This window comes from Venturia canescens, chromosome 6 (genome assembly GCF_019457755.1).
Source record: "Venturia canescens isolate UGA chromosome 6, ASM1945775v1, whole genome shotgun sequence".
NCBI classification, from domain to species: Eukaryota; Metazoa; Arthropoda; class Insecta; order Hymenoptera; family Ichneumonidae; genus Venturia; species Venturia canescens.
This window is the reverse complement of record NC_057426.1, coordinates 6,575,190-6,601,582: the sequence shown is the minus strand read 5'-3', so window position 1 is coordinate 6,601,582 and position 26,393 is coordinate 6,575,190. Positions and strand designations below refer to the sequence as shown.

The window sequence follows — 26,393 nt, the reverse complement described above, 5'->3', positions numbered from 1 at the left end:
GTCTACACACGAGATTATCAAAGTTCTCGAGGTTCGGTAAGGAATAATGGATGAAGTCGAGAGAGAGAGAGAGAGTGAGTGGATGGAGGAGTGAACATTTAAACTTGAAGGATCGTTATCTCAGCGTCTAGCCGCACCTGAGGGCGGAGGCGAGAAAATAAGCAGGCGATGCGGTCGCTCGGTGGCGGAAAAGCTGTATCGCTTTTCTTCGTTGTGGCTGGGCAGAGGGCAGGAGGCGGAAAGGTGCAAGGAGTACCGAATAGGAAAAAAAATGAGATGATGCGATGGTGGGGGCGGGAAGTGCGAGGCACGTCTGTTCTCTTGCTCCCCCCACGTCCCTTCGGCTCGATACCATCTACGTGACCATGCTAAATAGACGGAGCAGTTTTTACTCGTGTATTTGGGCTTTGGTATGAAAACATAACGTCATATTAAAAATGAATTTTACAACAACGAATCCGCGAGCTTTCGATACGAATCTCGCTGATAAAGCATCGAACCGTGAAATAATAGAAAATCGTCGAACAGCACACGTCGGATGAATGATGATTCTCAATTTTATTGAAAAAAATCAAATTTTTTATTAAAACTCAGTCAGCGGTGATAACCTTCCCAACGTCCAATCGAACGTTCGTTGTGTGTAGGTATCGTGATCTACTCTCGATAGGTCAGTGAACGAAAGAAAAAATTTGCGCCATATCACCGTGAAATTAGGGAATCGAGCCCGATGGCGGTGGCCCACTGAGAATTCATCCTCAGATTTAGGGATGACGCAACTCGGAGAACAAGGACCTTTGTGTGATTTCAGTTTTTCACAACGTTAACCTAAAATCGAGTTGCCTTTTGTTCTGCGATACCAACACGATGTATTGTTCGATGGTCGTTGTCTGTGAAATTGTGAATTTATAACGAAATTTCGATGAAATCGTAGCAAGTTGAAAAAAAAAGTTTTTCATTATATTTTAACGGTGACACATGTGCACGGGAACACTTTCGTTACTCGTGTAGCGGCCAAACGTGCGTGTTGAATGTGCAACAGCGGCGGGGGGGATCCCAGGCTCGTGGAGCGAGCGTAAAACGACAGAACGAGCAATGGTGGCGGCCCGCGAGAGGTGACTGCGTTGGGGAAGGGAAAGGGAAAGACAAAGCACAAGCGAGGAAAAAGAAGAGGATGAAGAAGGAAGAAACAAAAGAGCGGCGTCCGGGGGAATAGTGGAGAGGCGATGCGCGCCGGCGTCCCGTCGAGTGGGAGTAGCGCTGCTGGCGGCGGCGGCGCATCAGGCAAAGCAGCAGCAGCAGCAGCAGCAAGCAACGTCAAGGTATTATATCGTGCGGCGGCAGCAAGTGGGAAAGGGGAAAAGGAGCGTGCGGAGTACGGCGGCCGTGTGTAGCGCACCAATCACCAATCGGCCAGTCGCCGAGTGACGGTCGGACGGGATAGTTGTGTGTACATGAGAATAAGCATATGAACTAACGCCAAAAATCTCATAATCCTTCGGAGCGGTAAAACCTAGAGGTCGCAAACGATATTTCGTGATGGATTTCGTTGGAACGATTGGATTAAGCGATGAAAAGGAGGCAATGAGTTTTGATGAATAGATAACGGGAAAGTATATGAAATAGAAATAGAAATAGCATCATTCGCAACGATACGGATGCGGGAGGGAGCGCCGCTCTCGAGAGTCTTTTATCCTCCCATGTTTTCGCTTCATCTCGACGCACAGTCGGTGTTTCCGTTCGTGTTGCCCTAGGCAAAAGGAAAAAGGGTTGCGGAAAACGAGAAGGGATAATCCAACGAAATGGACGTGGCGCACGATGCTTACCGGTGAAAATACTAAGACGTACGGAGATGGTGACGGCTCGCGTCTCGTCTATCGAGCAGGGGGAACAAATCAATCGACGCTTTTGATACAAGTGCGTTAGATATCTCGTCGTATCGGGATAACGCGTGTCCAAGTCTGGCGAACGTCTGACGCGCCAAACGCTCGTGTGTGTGTGCGCGCGCGCGCGCGCGCGCGTATGAGCGTTTCATGTGTGTACTATCGTGTGTGCGGGCATCGGTGAGCCGGTCAAGTGAGAGAGGGAAATATGTTGGGAGAGGTTTAGCCGTCCGACGAGTTGTACCAGCGTAATCGGCTAGCCTCGGGAAATTATTTCTAGCCAAATAATTGAAACGCGTTTACATTTTATTCCATCTTCGATACATCAATTATCCTACGGAGATCCCACGCCATATATAAACTCCCTCCTGCAATTGTCGCGTTCAATATTTTTCCGAAGCTTGAGCAGAAATTGTGTCTCTCGGATTTTCCCGTGTCGTCACCCGCTTGCCGAAAGGTCCTCGTGGGATTCGCTCTCCGAGGGGCCAGCCATCGTCCTGACTTCGAGCACCAGGTTAACTCGCTCGCTTACCTGTCGAGAGAGATTTTCACCTGCCGATTTTCATGATCGCCAAACGCGACTAGTCACCCTGAAATACAAAGTGTCAACGTCTTTGGCTCTTGTCCCTCTCTCAAAAGCTCCGACACTGAGCGAACAACAAAATCGTACGAGTGTTGAGAAATGGCGGACATTATTCTTCGGCCGTTGATCTGAAAATTTGACTCGAGCTTTCGTAAATCTTCTATAATTTCGCTTGTTGCCAAAAAATACTGGTACAATCGAACAAAGAACAACCTCCAGGAATACGACGGACAAGGATTTGAAAAAGTACTTTCAAGTGAAGCAAAAGTTGACGTGAACGAGCCGGACCGACGTTACACCGTTCGGGAGCTTTTCGAATTCGAAATAATAAATAATTCCGTCAGAGATGTTTCTCCCAAACGAGAACGAGTGGGACGCTCGTTGCATCGAAGCGTCTCGGTCGTCGCAACTGAATTATGATTATTCTCTCAAATGATGTTCCGCTTAAACTCTTCAAGTTCATAATTCCCTATAAAGTGCGCGAATCGACGAGAAGAAAGAGCAAGAGAAAGATAATAATAAGAAACGTGCGTGATAATGAGGAACAACTCGTCGAGCAAGTTTTCGTGCTACGAGATTCGCGTAGGGGTGAAAAGCGCGGCGAACCCGCTCCGACGTTCGATTGATAACAAAAGTGAAAAGTGAACGTCTCGCGCGTGTTTAGAAAAGCCGGAAAAAAGGTGTGGAACGGCGTGGTTGTTGCGCGCGCTAGCGCGTTCAAGAAAGAAACATAAGCGGCGAGGAGGGGCAGGGCGAGCGACTCGGTGGGGCGTGCGGGTCGAGGGGTTGGGCGCTCAGGGGGCCGGGGGCGAAAGTACAAAAGGTGAAATAAATAAAAAGAGGTGCACGCAGGAAACCGGAAGTGAAAATAATTCGACGAGGAGCGCAGCCGTGATGGTGTGATTTTTTTTCCTTTTTTAGTAATAAAGTGCATCGTCGGGCAATGGGATGGGAAATGCGAGACGAGAACGAGAGAAAAAGAGGGCAGATTGGGAGAATATATAAAATATATTTTTTTTTTATTCATCAACTAAGAAAAATGTTTGATAATGCGATCCGAAAATCTCGTTCTACGTGGGGGGACGAAAAAAATGTAAAAAAATTAGCAAATCGTTATGAACACCGGAAATGAATGGATTCTAAAAGTTCGAAATTTTGGAAACTCGGGCTATTCGGATGCATATTTATCGTTTCATCCCCCAAATGTCTATTCTCGTTTATTTTTTTTACGATCCCTCGGGAATGTGTTTACGTGAAAAATATGTAAATTTTGGGGCACGACGCGATCCTTTTTTCTATTGCATCGAGGCATAAAAAAGTACCTCACAAAGCGGTAGCTTTCGACGCCGGTCCGTATAATAAAGATCGTAACAACTAGAATTGCACACCGGCTCCCCTCTCTCTCTTTTTTTCTCCCTCTGTTCTCGGGATTACGGAAACGGTGCTGGATGTACGAATAATATAATTGCTCCGCTGTTGCAGGCTTGTCCATGGATTTTGAAAATTTCACGTACCGTAACGATTCGTCGACATTTTAATCGTGTACGAAATAGCACTATTCTCAATTCTCGCGATTGAAATAACGGTGAAAAAAAATTTCAAATGGGAATAATAACGCGAGATTTTTGTGTATGAATTTGACTTTTAATAGATTTGATTGAAGAGTAGAAGGAATGAATTAGATAAAAAGAAGGGAAGAACGAGAGCGGGGCTGGAAGAAATTATGTGACTTGTATTCACAGCGGAGGATTGTTGCGCCGGTGGCGCGGCGGTGGCGGGACCCATGGGAAGTTAACGGTTAGCGGTGACAAAGGAAGATTTGGAAACAAATAGTAGATATATAAGAACGTATGACGAAAACGGGATTGAGTGTAAAAAAGGAAGGAGGAACTATGCTGAAGTTTTTAACCCACAAGCTAAGGACTCACTCGCTCAACGAGGATCCGGATCAAGAAAAGGTGAGGATAAGACAGAGTGAACAAAGAAATATTGGATACTTATCGCTTTGTTTTTTGGCCGAAAGTAGTGCGCCACCCGGCGTAGTCCGTACGGTAGTGTCGGGAATGAGTCAAATGAGTTACGTTCGCGTGCTCATCCAATCAGCGCATCGATGTAAATAATAATGATATTTACTAAACTCAGCGGTTAACAAATAGAGCCAATAGCGTCCGCGAGATGTCGATTTGTTTTTCAATATCATAACCTCAACAATTAATACGACCAAAGTGACTCGAATGTCCGAATTGATTTGCGACCGATCGATGTTTCGGACGTTATACAAACGTATCGATTCACTTTAAAATTCTCCATTTTTAACCACACATGTATGGATACGTGTGAGATTCGTTTGGAAAGTAGGTTCGATAGAAAAAATTGAAAATTATTGCTTTATTCGTTCGGTGCGATCGGGTGTTTGGAAAAATTCGAAAAAATGTCCAAATGTGCTGGCATATTTTCAATTGGAACAATGAAGAAAAAGAAAGCATAAATCGCGGGTGGTTGGAGAAGAAACGTGTGCGTGACTAGCCCTTCGTCCAGTCGTTATTAGTTTCCCGTTCAACTGTTCTGAAGAGCCTCCTTTCCCTAAATAATTGAGCGGGTCCTAAAAAACTGGGATCAACATAATTGCGATTTTTCAGGCGGACGACGATCATGATTCGGGGACCGAGTCGGACGACGAGTTTCAAGATGACGCTGAGATCGCGGACCAACTCTCGAATCGTAAGTGTTATCCGATTATTCATAATCCACGGTGCGCATAGTGGCGATAGGTCTCGAGGCCGAGGCGTACGAGAAACAAAAGTTACGAGAATCCAAGACTTTCCTTCGTCCCAACATCAACGCGCAGCTAGTTTATTCTCTTCGGTCGTCCCTTGTGTGCGTACCTCGAAGCTCTGTCAGGGGCCATTGAATATTCCGCTCCGCGTTTTTCATCGCCTCTTCCCGTAATACCTGCGAGCTATAGGATTAATTGAAAAATATGTGCTCAGAGATGACAGCAGCGCCAAGATCCGACCTCTCGTCTTTCCTTCCCCTTCCTGCGTATTCATCTTCGTTACGTCCTCGCGATGCGTATCGACATCGTACGAGCACCGTCGCGTTATTATTCCGTTTTTCCATATTTAAGGAGTTTCGGTACAGGCGATACAATGTTGCCATGCTAAACCATGCTAAAAACATAAAAAATTTCAAAAAGTTTACAATTTTATAAAATTTGGTGAACATATTCTTTAGTGCCAAATTTGACAATACAAATTTTTTAAGATTTTTCTTCTACACTGTTATCGAGTAATTGACCACTAAAGTTTACGTGTGTAAGCATAGCGTTTCCATATATATAGGTATACATTCCGGGCATAAGAAATCTGCTTTAATGCGTAATTACTCGATAACTAAGTAGAAGAAAATTTTGAAAAAATTTGTGTCTTCGCACTTGATGTTGAAGAACATTATCACCAAATTTGATCAATTTCTTAACCCTACACCTCATGTGCCTTTTTTCATACCCTCAACCTCATGACCGGGGTTTGAACGCACCCCACTCTTTTTTTGTTTATAAATCCGGTCCTACGATGCTAAACTGACTTTATTCTACACCATTTTCTTCGTTTTTTTATAACGAAAAGAATGATGTACGATAAAACTAATTTCAATTGAATTTATATATCAAAAAATCCGTCGATAATCAGTCGATAATGTGACTTGTTAGGACGGGAGCGTAGTTTGAAGTTCGCGTGGGGTGTGCTCACACCCCAGTCATGCGTTCTAGGGTTAATATTTTGACTTTTGTACCGAAACTCCTTGAGCATTCTCCTTTCTCCAGTCTTTCATTCTCGTGTCATTTTTTCGTTTACTTCCTCTTTTTTTCCCCCCCCGTCATTCTACTATAATTCGTAAATATTTTTTGAATCCACGACTTTGTGGGAGCTCGTCATCGTTTTTTTTGTGTTTGTGCAACATTACACGGCCTATAATAACACTATTCGTTCCTCGTTACAGGACTCCTCGTCTATTGTTTCTCCTTTATATATTTCGGTATAAATAAACGCACGTACGCGGTGCGAGAGACGAGAAGGAGCGGCAGAGGCAGCGGCAGCAGCTCAATCGTGCGTGACCCTCCCGTGTTTAACGCCGTGAAAGAAATTCAAGTTCAGGCGCACCCGTACGTTCAAGTCGACAACGCAGAACGAGAGAGAGAGAGAGAGGAGAGGGCGGGACGCATACACAACTGCTGCATATTGCCCCCGTTCATCCGAGAGACCAATCGATGTACCGATTATCCACCGATGAATGGTCCGCTGTAATAAACTCGGGCTCGCGCCCGAGTTTCATTAAGAAAACGGAACGTTAGCCCGGAGGAAGCTTTTGCGCACGAGGGCAACTCATCTTTACTCGCGAGCGGTCAATTATTTTTCCCACGCTCCGTCCTGCTGCTGGTTTTTCTTCGTTTTTTCCTCGCCGTTGTACCCTCGGGGCGGAAGTACATTTATAATGTCACGTCGAAGCTTTGACAGGAAAGGGTCGAGCAAGCGCGTCAAAGTTCAGGCTATAAAGGGCTCGGTAATCCTCGCATCGATCGCGTTCTATCGGGATAAAATCGTTACGGAAAATGTTGAAAACGTGTATCACCTTCGCGTACCGGAAATAAATCGAGCTTCGATCAAAAGAGTCGAGGGAAAATGAAAAATATGATAAACATCGTTGTTGCCTCGCGCAGGCGGCCTCACAAAAGAGCATGCTCGGTGGTGCAACGCTTCATTCTCATCTACGATTAATACGGTGTGGTGGAAAAGCGAGTTAAGTGGAGAGCGAGACGGATAAAGGGGGCGAATTAACGAAGGAATGAGACATTTATCGTGCGAAAGAAGCATTGGGCAAAAAGCAACAAAAACCAAAGCCAGCGCAAGAGAAAGCACGAACGATGCGAGCAAGAAGCTAGGTTAAACAGCAAACTTGTAATTAAAAATAAGCTTGACAGAAAATAACGAGAATAAGAAAAAATAGTATATGAAAAATCGTATAAAAGTAACGATAAACGAACGATGAGCGCGATTAGAAAGCGAAAATAAGAGTTTGGTACACGGAAAATAAAGTAAAAGGAGAAATTCGTAATAAAACGATGATTTGAGGGTTGAAAAACGGCTAGAAAACGCAAGTCCAGAAAGACCCAAGAAATATCGATTTTCAACAGCAAAGATCCTTCGAGGGTGAGAGAGAGAGAGAGAGAGAGAGAGAGAGAGAGAGAGAGAATGAAAGAGCGAGGAATTTATTATGCCACGTAAAACCATTGGGCAAAAATAACAAAAATCGAAAGCCAACGCAGGGCGAACAAAAGCACAAGGAATGTGAGTGATAAGCAATACAACACGATGAACTTGAAATAAACTTCAAAGAAAGTAACAATAACGAAAAATAAAATATGAAAATGATATAAAATAAACAAACGGTGAACACAGTTAAAAAGAAAAATGAGAAGAATTTGTTACTCGGGAAAGAAAATAAAAGAGAAACCCGTGAACACGAAAATATGAATTTACGAGTAGAAAAAGAGGGAGAGAAAGAGACGACGGTGAAGTTCGCAAAGTTAGAGTCCAACGAAATGAGCGAAAAAAAGATTTGTAATTCGCCAATATTCTATCTCACGAATCATTGGCGTACTTTGAAGAACTACAAACATTTCATTCGGCAGGGAAGAAAATTGGAGATTTACTGGAATAATTCAAGAGTTTTTTTCACATCATTTCGTTGGCCTCGAACGTTGAAAACTTCAGCGTCGTAGAAAGAGATCGAATGAGACCCGAATTAGGATGATTCCCGCAGAGCAAGTGCTCGCTGTAAACTCTCAATAATAAACGCTTTGCCATTTATCAGAATTAATCACACTCGTGTCGAAATACGATCCAGCTGCATGCGTCCATGCATGTGTTCGTACGCAGATGGATTTTGACGCACACCCGGAAGATTCTCGCTTTCGGGATATGTCGCTCTTCCCTGTGCAGTCCCACGCTCGGCTTTGCGCCACCGTAGACTCTCCAGAGTGATGAACGACCGAGCGTCCGCGCGCGTATCTAGTTACGAGTACGTCGATCGAGGTGCCTTTCAAGCCAGCAGCCTGCCAAGCTGCTTCGAGCCTCTTGAATTTCGTACGGCGAGCAGCGAGCCCCTGAACCGTCCGCTGGCTCGGCGGAACTTTGGCACCGGTTGGTTCATTATTTTCCTATAATTCTTCTTCAGATTTCACCAGCCTAACTTCTGGTCTTCGCTCCCCTTCGTCATTGGTCACTATCGTAGAACGGCCGAGTCCTGAAAAATCAGTATCCACGGCGAGGGTAAAAATGGTTCGGGATGGAAAGCTCGAAATAGAAAAAGCGAGCGTCCAAGGTGGAAAGTTTGACGAGGGAATAACGCGCACCGTTTGTTCAGCGTGTGTTATTCGACGAGGGTATTTGAGAGTGAAAAATGAGGGAGGCGGAGAAGGCCGACGTCGACGAAAGCTCGAATTCTTTGTTGGTACGACGAAGCGCAAACGCGACCTGATCAATACCCGAGCTCGAGAGTTACCTACCGCACGCGTATTTATATATCTATACCCACGAGCTTTTTCTCTCCTCCCTTGCCAGCCTCTGCGCTCTCTCGGGGGCCGCCGCGCGTCGCCCGCCGCCACCCCCGCCCCGGACCCCTCCTTGCACTCGCTAATTCGCGTTATGGCTTTCTCGTTCCCGTCGACGAATAATACAATAAGAGGCCAACCCGGCTGGCTCGCCGACTCCCGGACTGGCGTCTCATTGACATTATAAATATGAAAAAATTCAAGTTGTCAAGGTGGAGAAAGCTGATCGATCGAGCAGCGGAACGGGGGAGACGAAAATAAGGAAAAATAAGGAAAACCGTCAATGGAGGCTTGGGAAGATGAAGAAAGGAACTTGGCCATGGTCAGGAAACTGCGATAACGAAAAACTTGTGTCGATAGAGAAATTTACATCGAACGAGCCTCAGAAGAATTCGTAACAATCCAACGAGCAATAGAATCGAGTTATCGGTATTGGGGGAAAAATTACGATCCCTCGGAATTGAGAGTCCACGAAGTAGCGCGTTCCTCAGAAATCGGCGAATAAAGATTTCACTTGCACGATCGATTTTTCAATTATTTGAAGAATGTTCGATCGGCTTTGCCGAAAAATTGTTTCGATCCTCGCGAGAAACGAATGGATTCGAAGGTTCCTCGGACACCGGGTTACGAGCTCGCGGCGTTGTTCAACTTTCAAGTCGTTTTTCCTCTTCCGAGGACACCCTTCGTTGTATTTGTTTTATGAAAAGACGAACGCGATTTTTTTCTTCATATTTAAGCACTCGATAACCAATAAGACGAACCCTTTAAAATTTGATAAGCGCCTCAGTCGACTAGCCATTTAACTCTGTGTAAATTTCAAGACTTTCTTAAGAAAATCGTTTCGTACATGCACTCTCCTAAATTTGAGTTATTACCAATATTTTTTTTCTCCATATTTCAATAATATTGATTACTACAAGTCTCAAGTGTTGACAGTGGTATGACTCGACTGAAGCGAATTACCTTACAAACGCGACCGAAAATTCACGTCTTGAAAATGTGTACAATCGTTCGTGCATCCGTGTGGACGCGCGCGTGCGCGTGTGTTAACGTAATCAGACACGGGCTCCGGAGCGAACGCATCGTGTCGTGTACGCACGTTTCTCATTCAAGTTCAGGGTCGCTTCCTCGACGCCTTGCGTACAATTTTCCCTCGCTCCCTCCCCCGCTCTCTTTCCCGTTCATGAATAACGAAGATTTACGGATAAATGAAAATCTCGAAATTCCACAATTTCGAGCAGAGCACGAGGGAACTTTTTTACTCTCGCGTGGGCATTGTAGGACGAATAAAGAGGGCTTTTTTTTAAAACTGTTTTCAATTAATCCTGAGATCGCAATGAACCAGTTGAATTTTCATTTTAATTTTACAAGACCGAATAGTGTCTTGAAATCTAGTTTTTATTTATGATTTTGAATTTTCGCGTGCGGAAACGCTAGCCGCCATGCCGCTTCGGTTTCGACGTCGCTCCGTTAGTAAACAATACGATTGCGAAAGCTCAAGTAACAAGATTTGTGAAAATAATGAGTCATAACGTAAATCGTTGGTGTCTCGTGCCTGAATGCAATAATACGAGTGTAAAAAGCCCACAAAAATTGTGGATTCATCGCCACAAACGACGTACTACTTGTCATTGGTAGATTCGTACTTTCTGCTTTCACAAAACCGTTTTCCGTGATGCGATTTTAATAAAATTAATGATAAAAGTCCACAAACGTTATAATAACCTGTAAAATTTCAAAATAACCGAGAGCGCACGATAAAAATCCGATTCCTATTGAAGTGACGTCACCTTGGAATCCAATATGGCGGATGGAGTTTTAGACATTTGAAAAACAGATGAAAAAGACCATTTTTAAAATCGAGTCATAAAACTAATATTGCATTATTACGACGCTCAAGTCTGCAACGTTGGAGTCCAACGAAATTAACGAAAATAGCATTTGCAGCAATTCACCAATTTTTTATTTCACGAATCATTGGCGTAGACTGGAAGTCCACGAGTTAGGCAGGTAACAGAATTGGAGAATTACTGGAATTCTTGGAGAGTTTTTCACATCATTTCGTTGGACTCCAACGTTGCAAACTTCAGTGTCATGCATTTTTATTATGAATAAGTATTGACGTTTCTCGTTTATCATTACTTTTCACCGAATCTATCATAAAAATCCATTTTCATATTTCTTCTTACATGCTTCAAATACCCTGTTTACTTCGTTGAGTTCGAAATACTTAATATTCGAATGACAAAAACCCACATTACGATTCCCCTCCCGTAATGAATTCATCTTACGCGTGCTCCCAATCCAAATGTTTTACTCCTGACAAGCTATCACACTATCGTTTCCCCGAGTCCCTCGTATCTCCGTATATCTTCGCGTACGTCCGCAAACGTATAGACCGCGTTCTCGGGCTACTTCGACCCCCTCCCCCCCCCCCCCCCTCCCCGGCTGTGTGAACTTTATTTACTTTTTCATCAATTTTTTAATTCTCGTACAAAAATGTTTCAACAATGGTCGATTAGGACGGGGCAAAGATGAATTTTTAGAAATTGAGGCTCAAGGATTACGTTTTTGATGAAGTGTTTATTATTCAAATAAATGAGTGAACCCTTAAGGCCCGGCTGTTTGAAACGTTGAGCGTACTATGGTCGCGGGGAGCCGGAGACTTTATCGACGAGGACGAGGACGAGGGAACGATAAAACGCGATCTCGTCGTGTCGGCACGATAGAGGCGAGGTGGTTGATGGTGACTTCAGACTCCTGCAAATGTGAGGGCTCCTTGGGATTAATTGTAACTATGAAAGGAAGTACGGGGAAATCTTAGCACAGCGCCGATCAGTGCGCACGTGCAGTTTTATTTATTCTTCCGCCTCTGAAAGCTTCATTAGCGAAATGAAATAGCGCGATCATGGTCGCGCGAGTGTTGCAAGAGATCTATTAAAGTATTCCGGCCGTTCGTGTAGGTCCATTTTTTTGTGGGGTAAATGATAGCTTAAGGTCCCCTGATAACGATAAGCACAGATCCTGGGCCTCTGACGGGGCAAAATTTCGAATTATTTCACCTACAATTTTGAGTTTTTAACACGGTACCCTATGGAAGAACTCACAATAATATTAATTGTGAAAATTGCACGAGCTTCGGAAAAGTTTATATCGTCAAGAAAGTTTATCACAGATTCAGTTTTTGACGCGTCGAAAGCGAATGCCAATCATTACGTTGGACTGCTGGTATTGAAGTTCGAGCAAACTCGCAAATCGCAGGAATTTCATCAAATTTATTTTTGAGACTGACTCACGTGCTTTCGTTCGTCTAGTAGCTTCGCTTTTTTTAATTAATCGACCATTCCTCTTTCTCGGTGCCATTAAACCGATATACACTTTCTTTCCCACAATAAAAATGTTCCCTAGGTTACGTGTATTTAAAGTGTCCGATTCAATCATTAACTAGTCAATTTGAAGTATAAATTTGATCTTTTATGATATGCTTAAAGCATTTTATCACATTCTTATGATAAAAGTAATCTCAATGTAACTGTTTTTTTTTTTTTTTTAATTTTTTATTTTAAGGAGTTTCGGTACAAAAGTCTAAATATTAAGAAATTGATCAAACTTGGTGATAATGTTCTTCAACATAAAGTGCGAAGACACAATTTTTTTCAAAATTTTCTTCCGCTTAGTTATCGAGTAATTACGCATTAAAGCAGATTTCTTATGCCCGGAATGTATACCTATATATATGAAAACGCTATGCTTATACACGTGAACTTTAGTGATCAATAACTCGATAACTGTGTAGAAGAAAAATCTTAAAAAATTTGTATTGCCAAATTCGGCACTAAAGAATATGTTCACCAAATTTTATAAAATTCTAAACTTTTTGAAATTTTTTATGTTTTTAGCATGGTTTAGCATGGCAACATTGTATCGCCTGTACCGAAACTCCTTAATTTTTTTTATTAATAATTTAGACTTAAAATGAATCAACATAAAGTAATTGCAAGCTTGACTAGTCACTACTTTAATCGGTACGCTCCATCGTCGTATTTTCGTTGTCTCCTTTTTTGACATTTCTCAATATTCGGGCATTTCTACTCCGTAAGTGTGATGCTTCGCGAGCAACTCTTACGACGAAAGAGCCTCGGAGCCGGGGAGAAAAAAACACATTGACGCGCAACAGTTTGGGCAATTATTGCGCGCATTGGAACCGCCGAGTGCGGGTGCGGCTTCCTCCTTTCTTTCTCGAGTGGTAAAAGCCTCGACGAGACGTTCTCGGTCAGACGTCACGCAGCGCACTACGCCTAGCCTCCATTTTAATCCCTTTATTTTTCCCTTCTTTTCTTCGATTCGCGAGCCTATCCCAATGTTTTAAATAATGCCGGTATGCGTACGCGGGCGCACGCTCGCCACGTCTACGAGCGAGAGAACAAAAAGCGATGGCTCGTATCGATCAGCCGATAGCCGAGTCCCGAAGCGGCGACCCGCCGCGCCGGTGGAGACTCGCGATAAATTCTCCTTCCGTTTCCTGCTCCATGCGCGGGGGTTCGTGAAACAAAATTAACTACGTCTTCGTTTTATCCCGTCAGGTCGAACGCCGGCTTCGAACGATGTGCCAAAAAGCGTGTTCGAAAGAATGAAACGCCACCGAACTCCCGAGTTCGGAGTCGGAATAATTGAGCGGGAAAAATCGAGGACAAATCAACGGCCGATGCGAACACTCGTTGAGGCTTTGGCTACTTCGTATATCGAGCAAAAATAATCGAACACGAGTTTAAAATATTTTTTTTAACGTGCCCTCTGTCAGCCCATTTTTGCCGTTGCCCTGCGCAGGCTGACAGAGCCTTTTTTTAATCGGTCAAACTGTCTCAGGGAATTTCGATTTCGAAAATTCCAAGTGAGGTTAGTCGACTCAAGGAGGGTGCGTTTCGAGCTTCGTTTGGCTCATTATAGTTTGACCAAATTGTCAGAAGCATCGTTCAGGGGAGTACGGCACAGCGGAACAGCCGGGCAAAGCGGATCGACCCACCGAAAAAGTAGAAACTTTTCATTCCATGAAAATTTGCAGAATTTCCTCTTTTCCCTGTAGAAAACTTTTTATAACGTGATAAAACATAAAAAGTCGATTTTTTTCGTAAATTTTTTCGATATTAAAACTCGGATCACGCAGCGGAAGACGAGCCCCGAAGGAGTGACATTTATCGTAAAATTGTACGTTTCTGAAGGGAAAAGGAGAAAAAATATTTAACAAACTTCGATTACGTTCCCGGAGGCATGCAGGGGCGAGAGAAAGAGCAAGAGAATCGAGCCACGCGTGAGACGGCGGTGAGGCCGAAAGTGCGCGTCTTAAGGAGCCGTGTGAACGAGGAATGAGTTCGGAGGGAAAAAAGGCGAGGGGGTGGCGGACTCGAGGCAGTCTCGCGGTGCGTCCATTTGGTGGTTAACTTCGAGAGTACGGATGCGCGTTACGGGACTCGGCGGAGAGAGGCTGAGGGTCGAAGAGGGGCGCTGTACACGAGCGTATGCGAGCGGAGGAACGTGGAAAGCGAAGGAGGCTCCGTGACGTCGTTTTCCGTAGTGCCGAAGACGTGACGCGCGCAAAGGCGGTTCCGAGTAGAAGAAGGTCGCGGCGGCAGCCCTCGCTCTACGTCCTACGCGGCCTCTCGCCACTCTCGAGCCCCATTTTTCGTTGCCTCGTTTCCCCCTCGTCCTCGCGGTCCCTTCCGCGTTACTGGGAAAGCTGTCACGACCTCGTACGCGTTCGACGACGCAACGTCAAAGTTACTTCGACCCGTGGACCGACTCGAAGTTTCTTCCGGGCCTCGCGTCGTATTACGAACCGAATGAAAGAGCGAACCGCCTTGCGCGGAACCCTCCGGTGCCGACTTTCGCGCTCGTTTATTCATGAAACTCTCTTTTCCTCGAGGTCCGACGAACGAGAAATTCCAATCCCCGAACTATACACACGATCTCCGAATAAAAAACCGATTCGGAAGGCGCCTCGGACACAGTTTTTCAATGCAACGAATCGAGCCTCCTTAATTCTGTGAACATTAGAACCAAACTGTTGGCCCGTTGCATATCCAGGAAGCCGACGGCTTTTCCCACATGCTCAAGACCGGGCGATTTATCCTCGAAACTCAAAACTTTCGGTTATTTTAACATTCGGACGAAAAGTTTATCTTCTTTCGACCAAATTTTCCAAATCTTTTCTCTTTCGGAGCTTAATTAGTATCGGCAGCTTCGATAGTTTCCTGTAACTAACCGTTCGACCGTTATCGACACCTTGTTCACGTTGTTTTGAGAAAAAAGACCGGAACGTTGCCAATCCTTCGTGGCGATTCATGAAAAAAATAACAATAATAAAACGTCATTTCGCGTCATTGCTTTTTACAAGTAGAAAAACCTTAAACAGTAGCGCGACCGAGCTCAAGCATTGTTAAAAAATCTTTACTGTACAAAAGTATTAAGGGGTTTACTCCAATTAGACGGGCAAAAACAATTGACTATTTTCACGAATTTTTTTGACCTGTATAAATTATAAATATGGATATAAAAAGTGTTGGGCCTAAAAATACACTCTTAAAATACAGAAAAAAGTTTTTTTATATTTATTTTACTCAGTTTTCGTACAAAAAAATAGGGGATCCAAAAAAGATGGGTGTGCGCTGTTGATAAAAGCTCTGGAATGGATGATCAAAGAAAAAAAAGTGGTTTTAAGGATGTTTGGTACAGGCTTACAATGTTGCCATGCTAAACCATGCTAAAAACATGAAAAATTTCAAAATGATTAGAATTTTATAAAATTTGGTGAACATAGTGCCAAATTTGACAATACAAATTTTTTAAGATTTTTCTTCTGTGCAGTTATCGAGTAATTAACCACTAAAGTTCACGTGTATGAGCATAGTGTTTCCATATATATGTAAGTACACATTTTAATGCGTAATTACTCGATAACTAAACAGAAGAAAAAAAAATAGTGTTTTCGCGCTTGATGTTGAAGAACATTATCACCAAATTTGATCAATTTCTAATTATTTAGACTTTTGTACCATACATCGTTAAATTCAATAGGTAAATGGCTATAGCGCATGTGTACGATTTTTTATTTTTTCAAAAATGACGAAATGGCGACCGTTTTTCCAAAACCTACGAAAAAGCACGTATTTTCATTGTATTTTGGAAAAAAAAAATTGTTCCACTCAAAGTTTCAAAAGTCGTATTATCTGCGTTATAGTTTTAGTGATAAAGAACATGTGATAAAATTTTGGTAAGGATTGGTCGAATAGTTTCGGAGATTTCATCAGCGAGCCGTCCAAAAATGTAATTTTGAGAAAATCGCTTTTAAAGAAAGGCCTCAGTTCAGATCTTTGAAAAATTTTAGTATACGATATTTTAAATATGTATATTTTTAAAAAATGCAATAAAAAAAATCGATTTTTTGAAAATTTGAATTAGGGTAAACCCTTAAGTCGCGATCGAGCAGAAGCGCGCAGGCTCTTTTTCATCACTTACGTCGTTAGAGCAGGCAGGACTCGAGGAGTGTCTCGGGTCTTGTATGTACTGAAACTCATCTTCGCGTGCCCGCGACCTTGCCCGGTTATGCCGCGTTGTAGGATCACGCGTGGGAGTAGACGGGAGAGGAGAGGCGAGAGGGAGGGAGAGAAATACGTAGCGCGATACATATATAGAAGCGCGTAAAACTTGGCAGTGGTTATATATCGCTTGGCGGGCGTACAACCTTTTCTATGTCCTATATGTAAGTCGTCCTAAATTCTCTGCCACGTTCTCTCGTGTCGCTCCCTCCCCGCCTCGGCCCTCTTTCTCCCACGCCGCCGCTTTTTATACGTCGCGTTAAAAACAAACGTTGTGAAGAATTTTCACGAGGATTCCAATTTATTTTCATAGCCATGAATATAAAGGGCTCCCTTTAATTCCTAATGGATTTCATTGACCCCGCGGGGGGGGGGGGGGGGGGGGGGGCGACGAAAAACGTGATCATTGACGCCCCGACCTGGGTCGATGGCCACGAAAATCAAGTTCAATTCCGATTATAATCAATGCGAGAGTTTTTCGAGAAAAAAAAAAAACCGAGAATAAAAAACATAATTTCGTCGCACGAATTTTGATTAGCGAATCCTCGAGAATTCCCACGTCATCAGGAATCATTAACGTCGCATAACGATCATTATAACTCAACTCGATTGATTTAGCGAATAAAAAGTTATTAAAATGTTTTTTCTTTGTTCGTTGTGAACAGCGATCGAAATACCTGAAAGTGGAGGTCAAACCGATAGCGCAGTACCATCGGACACGGATTTCGGAGCTCCACCGCCGCCCCCATCATTTGGTTTTACGAGCTGCACCAGCGGGGGAGGACAACTGGAGGATGAGCTCGGGAAAGGTGTTGAGGTTAATACGAGGGAAGAACCGACGCAAGTCCAGCTAGCGGTGCAACCGCGAGACCAAGACATTCCCCATCATCATCATTATCCCCACCACCACCACCACCACCATCATCACCATCATCACCATCACCACCATCATCATCATCAAGGAGCCTCGAATTATGGGAATGATCAGCACAGCTCGGAGGAAGAATTAGAAGTGATAAATAATTCTAAAATCGTCGCTTCTCAAGGCTGCAGATCCGCGACTGCTCCTGAAAAAAGAAAGTGGTCCGAAGTCGGTTCTAGCGGACCTCAGGCTCATTGCAGCAGAGGAATTCAGGCTGAACAACAACAGCAACAACAACAGCCACAGCAGCAACAACAACAACAGCAACCGGGACAGAAACAACAGCAGCAGCACCAACAGAAGCAACAACAGTCTGCACTCGGTGGTGGTGATCCAGGTACGGTTTCAACTTCCTGTTCGGCACCGGTCAGTAGAGCTGGGAGAGAAACCGCTGGTTCTGGCTCCAGTGACGAAGAGGTAAATTTATTCGCTGCCTGCATATTAGGAAATAACGAAAAAATTATTCATTTTATAGGCATGGTGAAAAAGAGACGGGACCAAGGGGCAAGGGGTTCAAATAATCTTAATTTATTCATAGCTAAAATATTTACGACGCCGAAATTTGCTATGTCGAATCCAACAAAATGGATGAAAATAACATTTGTAATTATCGCATTTTATATTTCACATTTTACGAACTCCAAATTAGGCGAAAAATAAAATTAGAGAAGCACTGGAATTGGAGGGTTTTTTACATCATTTTGTTGGACTCCAACGTTGCAAACTTCAGCGTCATAAATATTTCGCGGGGAAAGCGTCGTATTTTTTCTCTAGTTGTAACGAATCTTTTTTTATTTTGTCAGCTGCAGGGGTTACTCGGCGGGCGTAGCGGAAGTGGAAACGTGCTTTCTCAACCCGTACAATTTCGTACTTCACCGCCGGTGAACGCACACAAACCGGGACGTTCGCTGTCACCACCCCCAAAATTATTTCACGCATCGTCGAGGGACCCGAGGGCCTTGCCGAGGCCAAGGTCCAGGCCCAGGCCTCATCCTCATCTCCACACCCACCTCGACCATCCTCATCATCACCACCATCATCACCATCACCGTCATCCCGGTGAAACCGACGTGGATTCCCTTAGCGCTTGCAGTCCTAGGAAACGACACAGGCCACCGCATCGACAGCCCCGACCTTGCCTCGACTTTGAAAAAATGCAGCAGGTCAGTCATCCTCTGTGGTCAGTCCCCGTCTCATTTCCACTGGTTTTTACACATTTTCCTCAAAAACATTGAAAACGAGATTTTTCATGAACAATTTATCATTTCAGTTCAAAATTCGCTCGAATTTTCTCAAAAATTTTACAATTTTTCTAAGAACGAAGAGTCGCCAGACGGATTCACCTTATCGATCGCACTCCTCTTGATATTTTTTCACTCACATTTTATCAACTCGAGCGATCGTCCCAACAGAAAACGTAAAAGGGAAAAAACGTAGAGGAAAGAAGAGAGAGACGAAGAAAGGAGAGAGAGGGAAGAAGCAAGTGCAGGAGCAGGCACAAGCGGATGATGTTAGCTCGTGACTAATTAGTCTCTCCCCAATTAGTGTTTAATGAGACCCTTGAAGAGCAAATCTCGACGTCGCCTCGTAACAGCAACGAGCTTGAATAGGAAAAAGAGTGTGAGAGAAGCAAAGTTTTCGCTTGCACCTTTGTGCGCTACGATCGTCAACTCTGCTTCAAGCTCGAGTCAACTCTCCTGCGCATAAAGGAGAGTACCGCCGAGCCAGCCACGTCCCATCTCCTTTTCCCTTTTATTTCTTCGCTTCCTCTTTCTCATCCGTCTTTACATTATTCGTTCTCAAATTTCTCAAATTTTCATTGTTTATCTCGTGATTGTCGAGTATTCAGTACGAATAAGAATTTTGAAAAAAATCTCAATCTCCTCCCGTGCTTATGCCTTTTTCCTTTTACCGTTTTTTCAATCGCTCGAACCTCGACTTTCCCCTCGTTTCGTTGTTCCAGCGAGACCCGCCTGGAGTATTGTCCTCAGCGACTGCTGCATCGCATCTGGACGAGGGCCAAGCCAAACTGTGTGCGAACCCCATGCACTTTTCTTCAGGTGTTACAATTATTTTCGTTTGTCAAAATTTCCGATGTGCCGAACGACGCGTCGCAAAATTATACGATCGAAGGGCGCTGTGTCAAGTTGCCCGATCGATAGAGCCACTGCGATTTTTCCTCCTTTCGCCACAAGCCTTGATTCTTTTACGTTCGGCTGTCCCATTCCTACTCTCCACTTTTTCGAGTGGTGCAGTCGTACGAAAAAATGGAAATGCAAAAAAACGTTGCCACCGTCATTTCCCTCGTACTCTCGCTCTTTTGCACTTTCATTCTTGGTTCCATATTTTTAAGCAGTTCGTTTAAATATTAAAATGTCATCGAGATTATTCTTGACGCACGAATACATTGGGTTTTGGCTTACAAACTACCTCGACTGGTCATGAGCCACCAACGCGTTGGTTAACGATTGCAGATTCAAGTTTTTACTCGTCTCCAGGTTCATTTCGTATTTCGCACCAACTAAATGTGCCCACATCCCTGTTTCTCAACTTTCAACATTATTTTTACTTCCGTCTCGCGCAGCTGGAGAATCCCAGGAGCAAGAGAAAGCCCTTATCCTCGCAGTTCTTCCTGCTCCGACGAGAAATTCGTTACAACCTCAGAACTTTGTCTTTTCTTGTTCCGAATTTATCTCACTTTGTTTCTACCCTTTGTATACCCAAGAAAGGCACGTTGAATGCCAGCCAAGTTCGTACATTTCAATTATCAGCCGCACCATCGCATACGAAATTCATCCGACCTTAAAATGTATACGGTGTTTCATCAACATTTCTCTACCCCCTTTCCCCTTGCATCGCCATCATCCCCTCTCATTCTGTAACTTCCTATTCTAGCAAATTATCCCCGAACACAGAATGAGAATTTCATGAGAATTTCCTTTCTCAATTTCTTCTCTCGTTTCACTTCCGCTGCAATTTATGTCTATCGTATTTTCCTATACATCCCAAGGGATATGTTGATATTTAGGGCTCGCATTCGTTAGCAAATGTAAGCGAAAATGTTCATTTTTAATTAAATGATTTTTCTGTTCCTCCGAACGATTAGTATAATATTCCACGATGCAAAGGTAGCAAGAGTTGATAAATTATTGATCCACGCGATACCGGTTTGCATCGCCGGAGAGGCGAATTTACAAAAATCTTGTTTCTCTCTCTCTTTATTCTCGTTTCTTTTTCTCATCCTGTACCGATGAGGCGGCCATTGTGCAGCGGTGTATCCGCAGCTGCGGCTGGTGTGCGGAATCGTTCTTCGTTTCTCGCCATGTACGGACAAGTGGAAAAGAGCAAAGGAACGGCTAGAGAGTTGCAAACTCGATGATGTGAGAGAAAGAGAGAATCGTGTGTCGTGTGCCTGGAGTACAACTCATAGTACGCAACCGTAGTATCCGTAGTATTCTCTCCCCACCGCCCGGCGTTCCCTCTCCGTTCGCTCCTCTTCCTTCTCTTCGAAACGTAGCGCGTCGCCCCTCATTCTGTGCTTCCCCTCTTCTGCCTCGGATCGTAGCCCCTCAATGGTTTCAACAAAGCCTCCCCCTCGCTCCTCTTTCCATTGTATCATCGCGAAAGCTCGTCCAAGCCACGCCCATTGCTCACACGGCGGCCATCTTGGCATCTTGCTTGCTCTGGATCCGGATCGGGTATGCGCGCCCTCTCGCTATATTGCGCAACGGTTTGTAAATACACGAGCATGTGCTCGGATCGACGATCTTTCTTCCCTTTCCTGCCTGTCGTACGAGACGAGATACGAGCGCCCGGGGCGACGCGCGGCTCTTCCGGGTCGGTCAAACGAATGCTCGGGCTATTACGACGCCACGATTCTGTCGATACGCTCGTAAAAATGTGTCCAAGGACTGCGTGAGAATGCGCTCGAGTTCAATTTTTCGCTAAACGTGAATTAATGAAAAAGCGAGTTTGCGGCTGAATGAATGTGGCGAAAAATTCGAGGGGGGATGGCAAGGATCCGCATCAGGAGCCGGAGCAGCCTTTTTCGACTTCGACTCGCGGGGGGCACCCCTCGCACCCTGTACGAGCGGTTACATCGTGCGGGACACCACCGAGCACACCATTTCGAATTCGAGCTTCGGGTAAATGGAAACCGAGCCACCCTCCTCTCGCTCACGGTCCTTGAATCTCGCGCGTGCTCGCTCGGCTTCTACTACTTGCCCACCTTCGTACAGCACGCCGTACGCTCTTTGTACGATCGAATGCAATCACGACCAAACCGGTTCGCTCTACCCCCCCATCGTCGTCCACCTCGGCGTGTTACTCCAGTCTCTATAGAACCTCTCGACGCGCGCAGACTCGCTTCTCGTCGTCGTACATTTCTTGTCCGATCTTTCAGGACCCATTACTAACAGGTTTCAACGTTTTTACCACTTCCCACCTTTCGAATACGAATTTACGCTTTTATTCGAGCCAAATAAATTATTGGAATTTTGTTCTCTTCGCGGGATTAGTGATTTCATTTTCAATCATCTCGTCAATGATGAAATACGAATTTTCGAAATTCACTCCTCAAGCGCAGCCGCCTTTCGTCGTGTTTTTTCCCTCACGGTCTGCCCTAACCGGGAGCTATACTACTTCGAATACGTAACAGTGCATCGAGCGCAGTAGCGGTGCGGCGATTCGGCTTGTGCCGCTCCTTCTTTCCTTCTTCTTCCGGTACTCCCCCAATCATTTGTCGTGCGCAGGCTTTTAAAAACCCTCGTTTTTTCAATTAAAATTAGAGTCTCATCGGTAATTGACTGCCCTGAAAAAATTCAATGAAAACGAATAAAAATGAAATAAATAACAAAATTGAAATTCATTGATTCTTAGTGTTTTTCTTAGGGTTTTCATTGTATTTCAATGTGGCGTACCTTTCCGATTAATTTACAAATTTCAGGCAGAACGCTACATCGGAAAGGACATTTAAAAAAAAATAGTTTCAAAATTGTTCCAGAAAACTTTCACAAAGAAAAACGAGTATTTTAGAAAAAATAGCCGTTTTCGAATGGTTATTATAAAAATTATCGGATATTTTTTGCCCGAGTCTCCTTCACGTATCCAATTTTAATTAAGGAGGAACATCAGCTTGAGAAAAATAATGATAGCTTAATGAAGCTTTTAGAATACATTTTTGGAAATATTTTCCGTAGCCTCTCCAATTTCGAATCCATTTCGTTTAGCCATTTTTTAGTAAATAATTTCCAAACTTGGAATATTTGGCACCTACGCATATATTGGTGATAAATTAGAAAAAAAATGCTATTCCGCAGTTTGAACTCTAAAGAACACGTGTGCAAAATTGGAGATCGTTTCATTCAAAGCAACGAAAGTATTTAACAATCGTGCTTATTAATTGATGGATATTATTCAATAGTTTATTGAGTTTGAATCGACTCACTAATCACATTGATTCCCGAGAGAAAAATTAAATAAATAAAAGTGGAATATCGTTACTTGGTTCTTATATTATATTCGTTCTTCTAATTGCAGTTGAAGGCACGAGCAGTGAAGACTTGGAGGCACGGTGGCGAGCACGGGAACGAGCTCTCGGTGTTCTGTTGGTAAGGACGAAGAGCCGTGAAACGGGGACCGTTCGTCTTGAACGATTTTTGGAGCATCGGAGAAATCGTGGTTGCTTCGTTAGGATGATTCGAGGCTAAGTCGTCGGAGGAAAAATCGCAAATGCGAGCCAGAGCGAAGCACCGACTTGAATTATCGAAGCTCGGTAAAGAGCGAAGCGACGAAACTAAAACTGCGAAACCGAAATGCATGCACATGTACATAAAAAGACGGACAAATCCGGTGCATTTTCTATCGTTTGCAACGTCTTGACAGCAGAAACCTGTCCGGGAGGGTCGTAAAGAAGAGGCACAGCCGCGACCAATTATTTCAGGCTCGAAGTGACAAATGGAATACGCGCATCAACGATTCTCACGTGTAACGAATGAAAATACTATTTCGATTCGATGATATGGAACAGAGACTCGGCAATGATTGAGTCGAATAAAAATAAAGGGCACAGAGGGTGCCTCGGGTCATCCGGACGAGGTTCACCGTCGTGTGCATTCCTTTTTTCCAAAAGCGAGAGGAAACTGGAGGCTCTGAAACAAAAATTGGGAGAAGATAAATGCGTAGGACGCGATTTTTTTCGAGGGCTCTCCGCCAATTGTACATAAAAAATGTAAACGTGCAAGCGCGAGCACGTACGTGCCCACGCGGAAATGTGAGCAATTGTGTAAAGTTTAAACGTACGAGTCATCGTGTGTTAATACGGTTATGATGTATGCGTGTACTCATATTTATATATATAATTAACATAATGAAAAAGCGTACCGCTGATGTACGTATGCGAACGTCGAAGGTCGGGAAACGAATTGTAGACGGCGTCAAGTTTTCCGAATTGTGAGGGAGTTAAATTTTGTGATGCCCCATATCTCGCCTGTCATTCCAATGATTTCTCCTCCGCTCTTCAAATTTTAATGGTCCCTTGTATTCGGTGAAAAGCTCGTCCGATGATGTCACAAATGAATTTTCTGCAACATTCACGTCTGGCACAAATAATGAACGAATTATTTGAAAGAAAGAAATTACTTTTCATCATTTTTTCAATAAAACGCCTAAAAATAGATTAGTTCAATACGAATACGCTGCGACATACGATCATTCTTTCGCTCTCGTTGTTTCCTCGCCAATAGAAAGTTTGACAAAAATTCGGCTAGCTGCGATCTTTCGTGCATCGTGAATGATCTCTAGAGGGAAAGTAATCCTGGCGTTTGTGCTCGTGACCAACCGCTCGTACGTTCTTCGTCCGCGACGAGCACTCGTGCAATAAGAAAGCCAGAGGATTTCACCTGCCAAATATAAAAATGCGATAAAGCAGGAATTTCAAAATCCCAATTAGTATGATCGGTGCAGCGCACGCGCGCACGTCCCCGCCGAATGAGAGGACGCGTACACCGCGACGCAGAAACCGCGAAGAATTGTAGCTGCGCAAACGAGGATGAACAAAAGAGAATCAAATCGTCACTTCCTGATCGTTCCACTCGCATTTCCGCCACCCAAAACTTCCATCGATCTTCGTGGGAGCGAGTCTTTCAAAGTCAATAAGGCAAGCTGAAAATATCCACGAAATGCATTACGACGTATGAAATACGAATAAGCACAACTTTACTGCTCTTACGGAGGGCTCAACGAAAAAAAATCGAGAAAACAATAAAAATATGATAAAGAAATGGCGATTACTCGCAGCAGATTACGCGCGTCTGTCAACTATGTGAACGCAACGTGCGGGAGGGAAAGAAAAGTGCACGAGAGCAGAGCGAGAACCAGAAAAATGAGAATCATCAACAAAATACATTTTATTGGAGTAGGCATTTTTCCGCGAAAGAAAATAAAAAACCAACAACAATATTTAAAAACGATCTTGTATAATTATTGTCGAATCATCATCGTGTATAATATATTATTTTAATATACCGCTACAGCTATCGTTTATCAGTTATACGTAACTGATAAACGGGAAATAGTAATAATAATAAAATTGAGAGATCGGCCAACCGCTCGCGGGGAAAGGTGGTGCAAATTTACGAAGAAAATTCTTCATCTCGACATGCGGCGGCCGAAGAGGAGACTTTTCCATTTTCATTCTCCATATGGGGAAGAACCGTAATATTATTTATGCGGATGATGATGATGATAGTAATAATCATAATAAATAGCCGAAAGTGTAATCTTATTTGGCCGCAGGTGCGAGGCAATAGATTTTAAGACTTATGACTTTTGAATTAAGACGAACAAGTGTAATGGAGAGTTTGAGGATTATAGGAATGCGGTAAACCTATCGCGACGCGAATTTGTAACTATATTGTATGAAAAAGCGACAAAATGATAAAAAAATCAATCTTGCCGAAGCGTTTGACGTTTGTCGATCTTCTTTTCATTTTCTTTTTTTACAACCCACTTGTGAGAGCTGCCGGATGATTTTTCGCTCGACGAGCAGAAAGCGAGCTTTACACGAGATTCTCGACACTTTTCGATAATATCGAAAAGACTCGGTTGGGGATGAATAACCCTTGCGGAGGTGGTCCCAAGCCCAAAAATACGTCCGAGTTCGAGTCCGAGACCGCTTGGTGCTATCAAAGCTAAATGTCCGTGCGACGATGTTCGGAAACGAAAATATTTAACGAACGGTTTTCAAAATAGCGTCCCATTTTTAAAGATACCGTTTTTGGTAGACAATTCGACGGAGCTATTAATACGAACGACGAGCGAGCGACTGCAGAGCCGTGTCGCGTGTCGCGTGGGCTGTAGCAAATGCTCCCGAATTATGGGATGCTAACTTTGCAGGCTTGAAATTGAAGCTGCGCGAAAGTGTGGTTTGAACTCGACATTTTTGTTAGGAGTTTCATGAAATTTCAGATTCTCCCGGAGTTTTTGTGTGTTGATATAGAAGAGGAAAAATAAAGACACTTTCGTTGAGCAGGAGGCCGGTGATGCTTTCGGGAAAAAAGTGAGGTTACGAGCCGGGGCAGCGTCGCCGCCAACGGTCAACTATGGGGCGCCTGTTGAGAGAAAGAACGAGAAGTATCTCGCTGAAAAACTATAAATAGCGCGTTGAACTGTTCGAAGTACAAAGAGAGGAATCAACACAACGGGGAAGGAGACGAAAGAGTGGCGCGTTGGCGCTGGTATGCGAGACAAAATGTCCGCTGCGCGGCGTTTCGTTACACGTTTTGGAGGCTAGTCGCGTCTCGTCGGA

At 43.9% G+C, this 26,393-nt stretch overlaps 1 protein-coding gene and 1 long non-coding RNA gene across 6 annotated transcripts; one reads left to right on the top strand and one right to left on the bottom strand.

The window, feature by feature from the left end:
• The first annotated feature begins 1,340 nt into the window (after positions 1-1,340).
• LOC122412371 (la-related protein Larp4B-like) lies at positions 1,341-25,550 on the top strand. Of its 5 annotated transcripts, none has more exons than XM_043421843.1 (6): positions 1,341-3,360; positions 3,946-4,421; positions 5,103-5,184; positions 17,331-18,004; positions 18,397-18,750; positions 23,126-25,550. In XM_043421843.1, the coding sequence occupies exons 2-6, from the start codon at positions 4,314-4,316 to the stop codon at positions 23,198-23,200; spliced, it is 1,293 nt and encodes a 430-aa protein (XP_043277778.1). In that variant the 5' UTR covers positions 1,341-3,360; positions 3,946-4,313; the 3' UTR covers positions 23,201-25,550. The 5 variants fall into 5 exon arrangements, with proteins under 5 accessions (XP_043277778.1, XP_043277777.1, XP_043277775.1 ...); XM_043421842.1 differs by having other exon boundaries at positions 1,346-3,360; positions 4,206-4,421; positions 18,391-18,750; XM_043421840.1 differs by having other exon boundaries at positions 1,346-3,360; positions 18,391-18,750.
• Positions 22,451-26,393, bottom strand: LOC122412375 (uncharacterized). The gene is made up of 2 exons (XR_006261332.1): positions 23,969-26,393; positions 22,451-23,736 (listed from the first exon to the last, which is right to left on the bottom strand). It is a non-coding gene; the product is annotated as an uncharacterized lncRNA (long non-coding RNA).

What these genes read in the sequence shown, in the direction of transcription:
- LOC122412371 (XM_043421842.1), top strand. Translation starts at nt 4,314, where the DNA reads ATGACGAAAACGGGATTGAGTGTAAAAAAGGAAGGAGGAACTATGCTG. An exon ending in AGGATCCGGATCAAGAAAAG is followed by an intron (nt 4,422 to 5,102) that starts GTGAGGATAAGA and finishes GCGATTTTTCAG; the next exon opens with GCGGACGACGATCATGATTC. An exon ending in CGCGGACCAACTCTCGAATC is followed by an intron (nt 5,185 to 17,330) that starts GTAAGTGTTATC and finishes CGTTGTGAACAG; the next exon opens with CGATCGAAATACCTGAAAGT.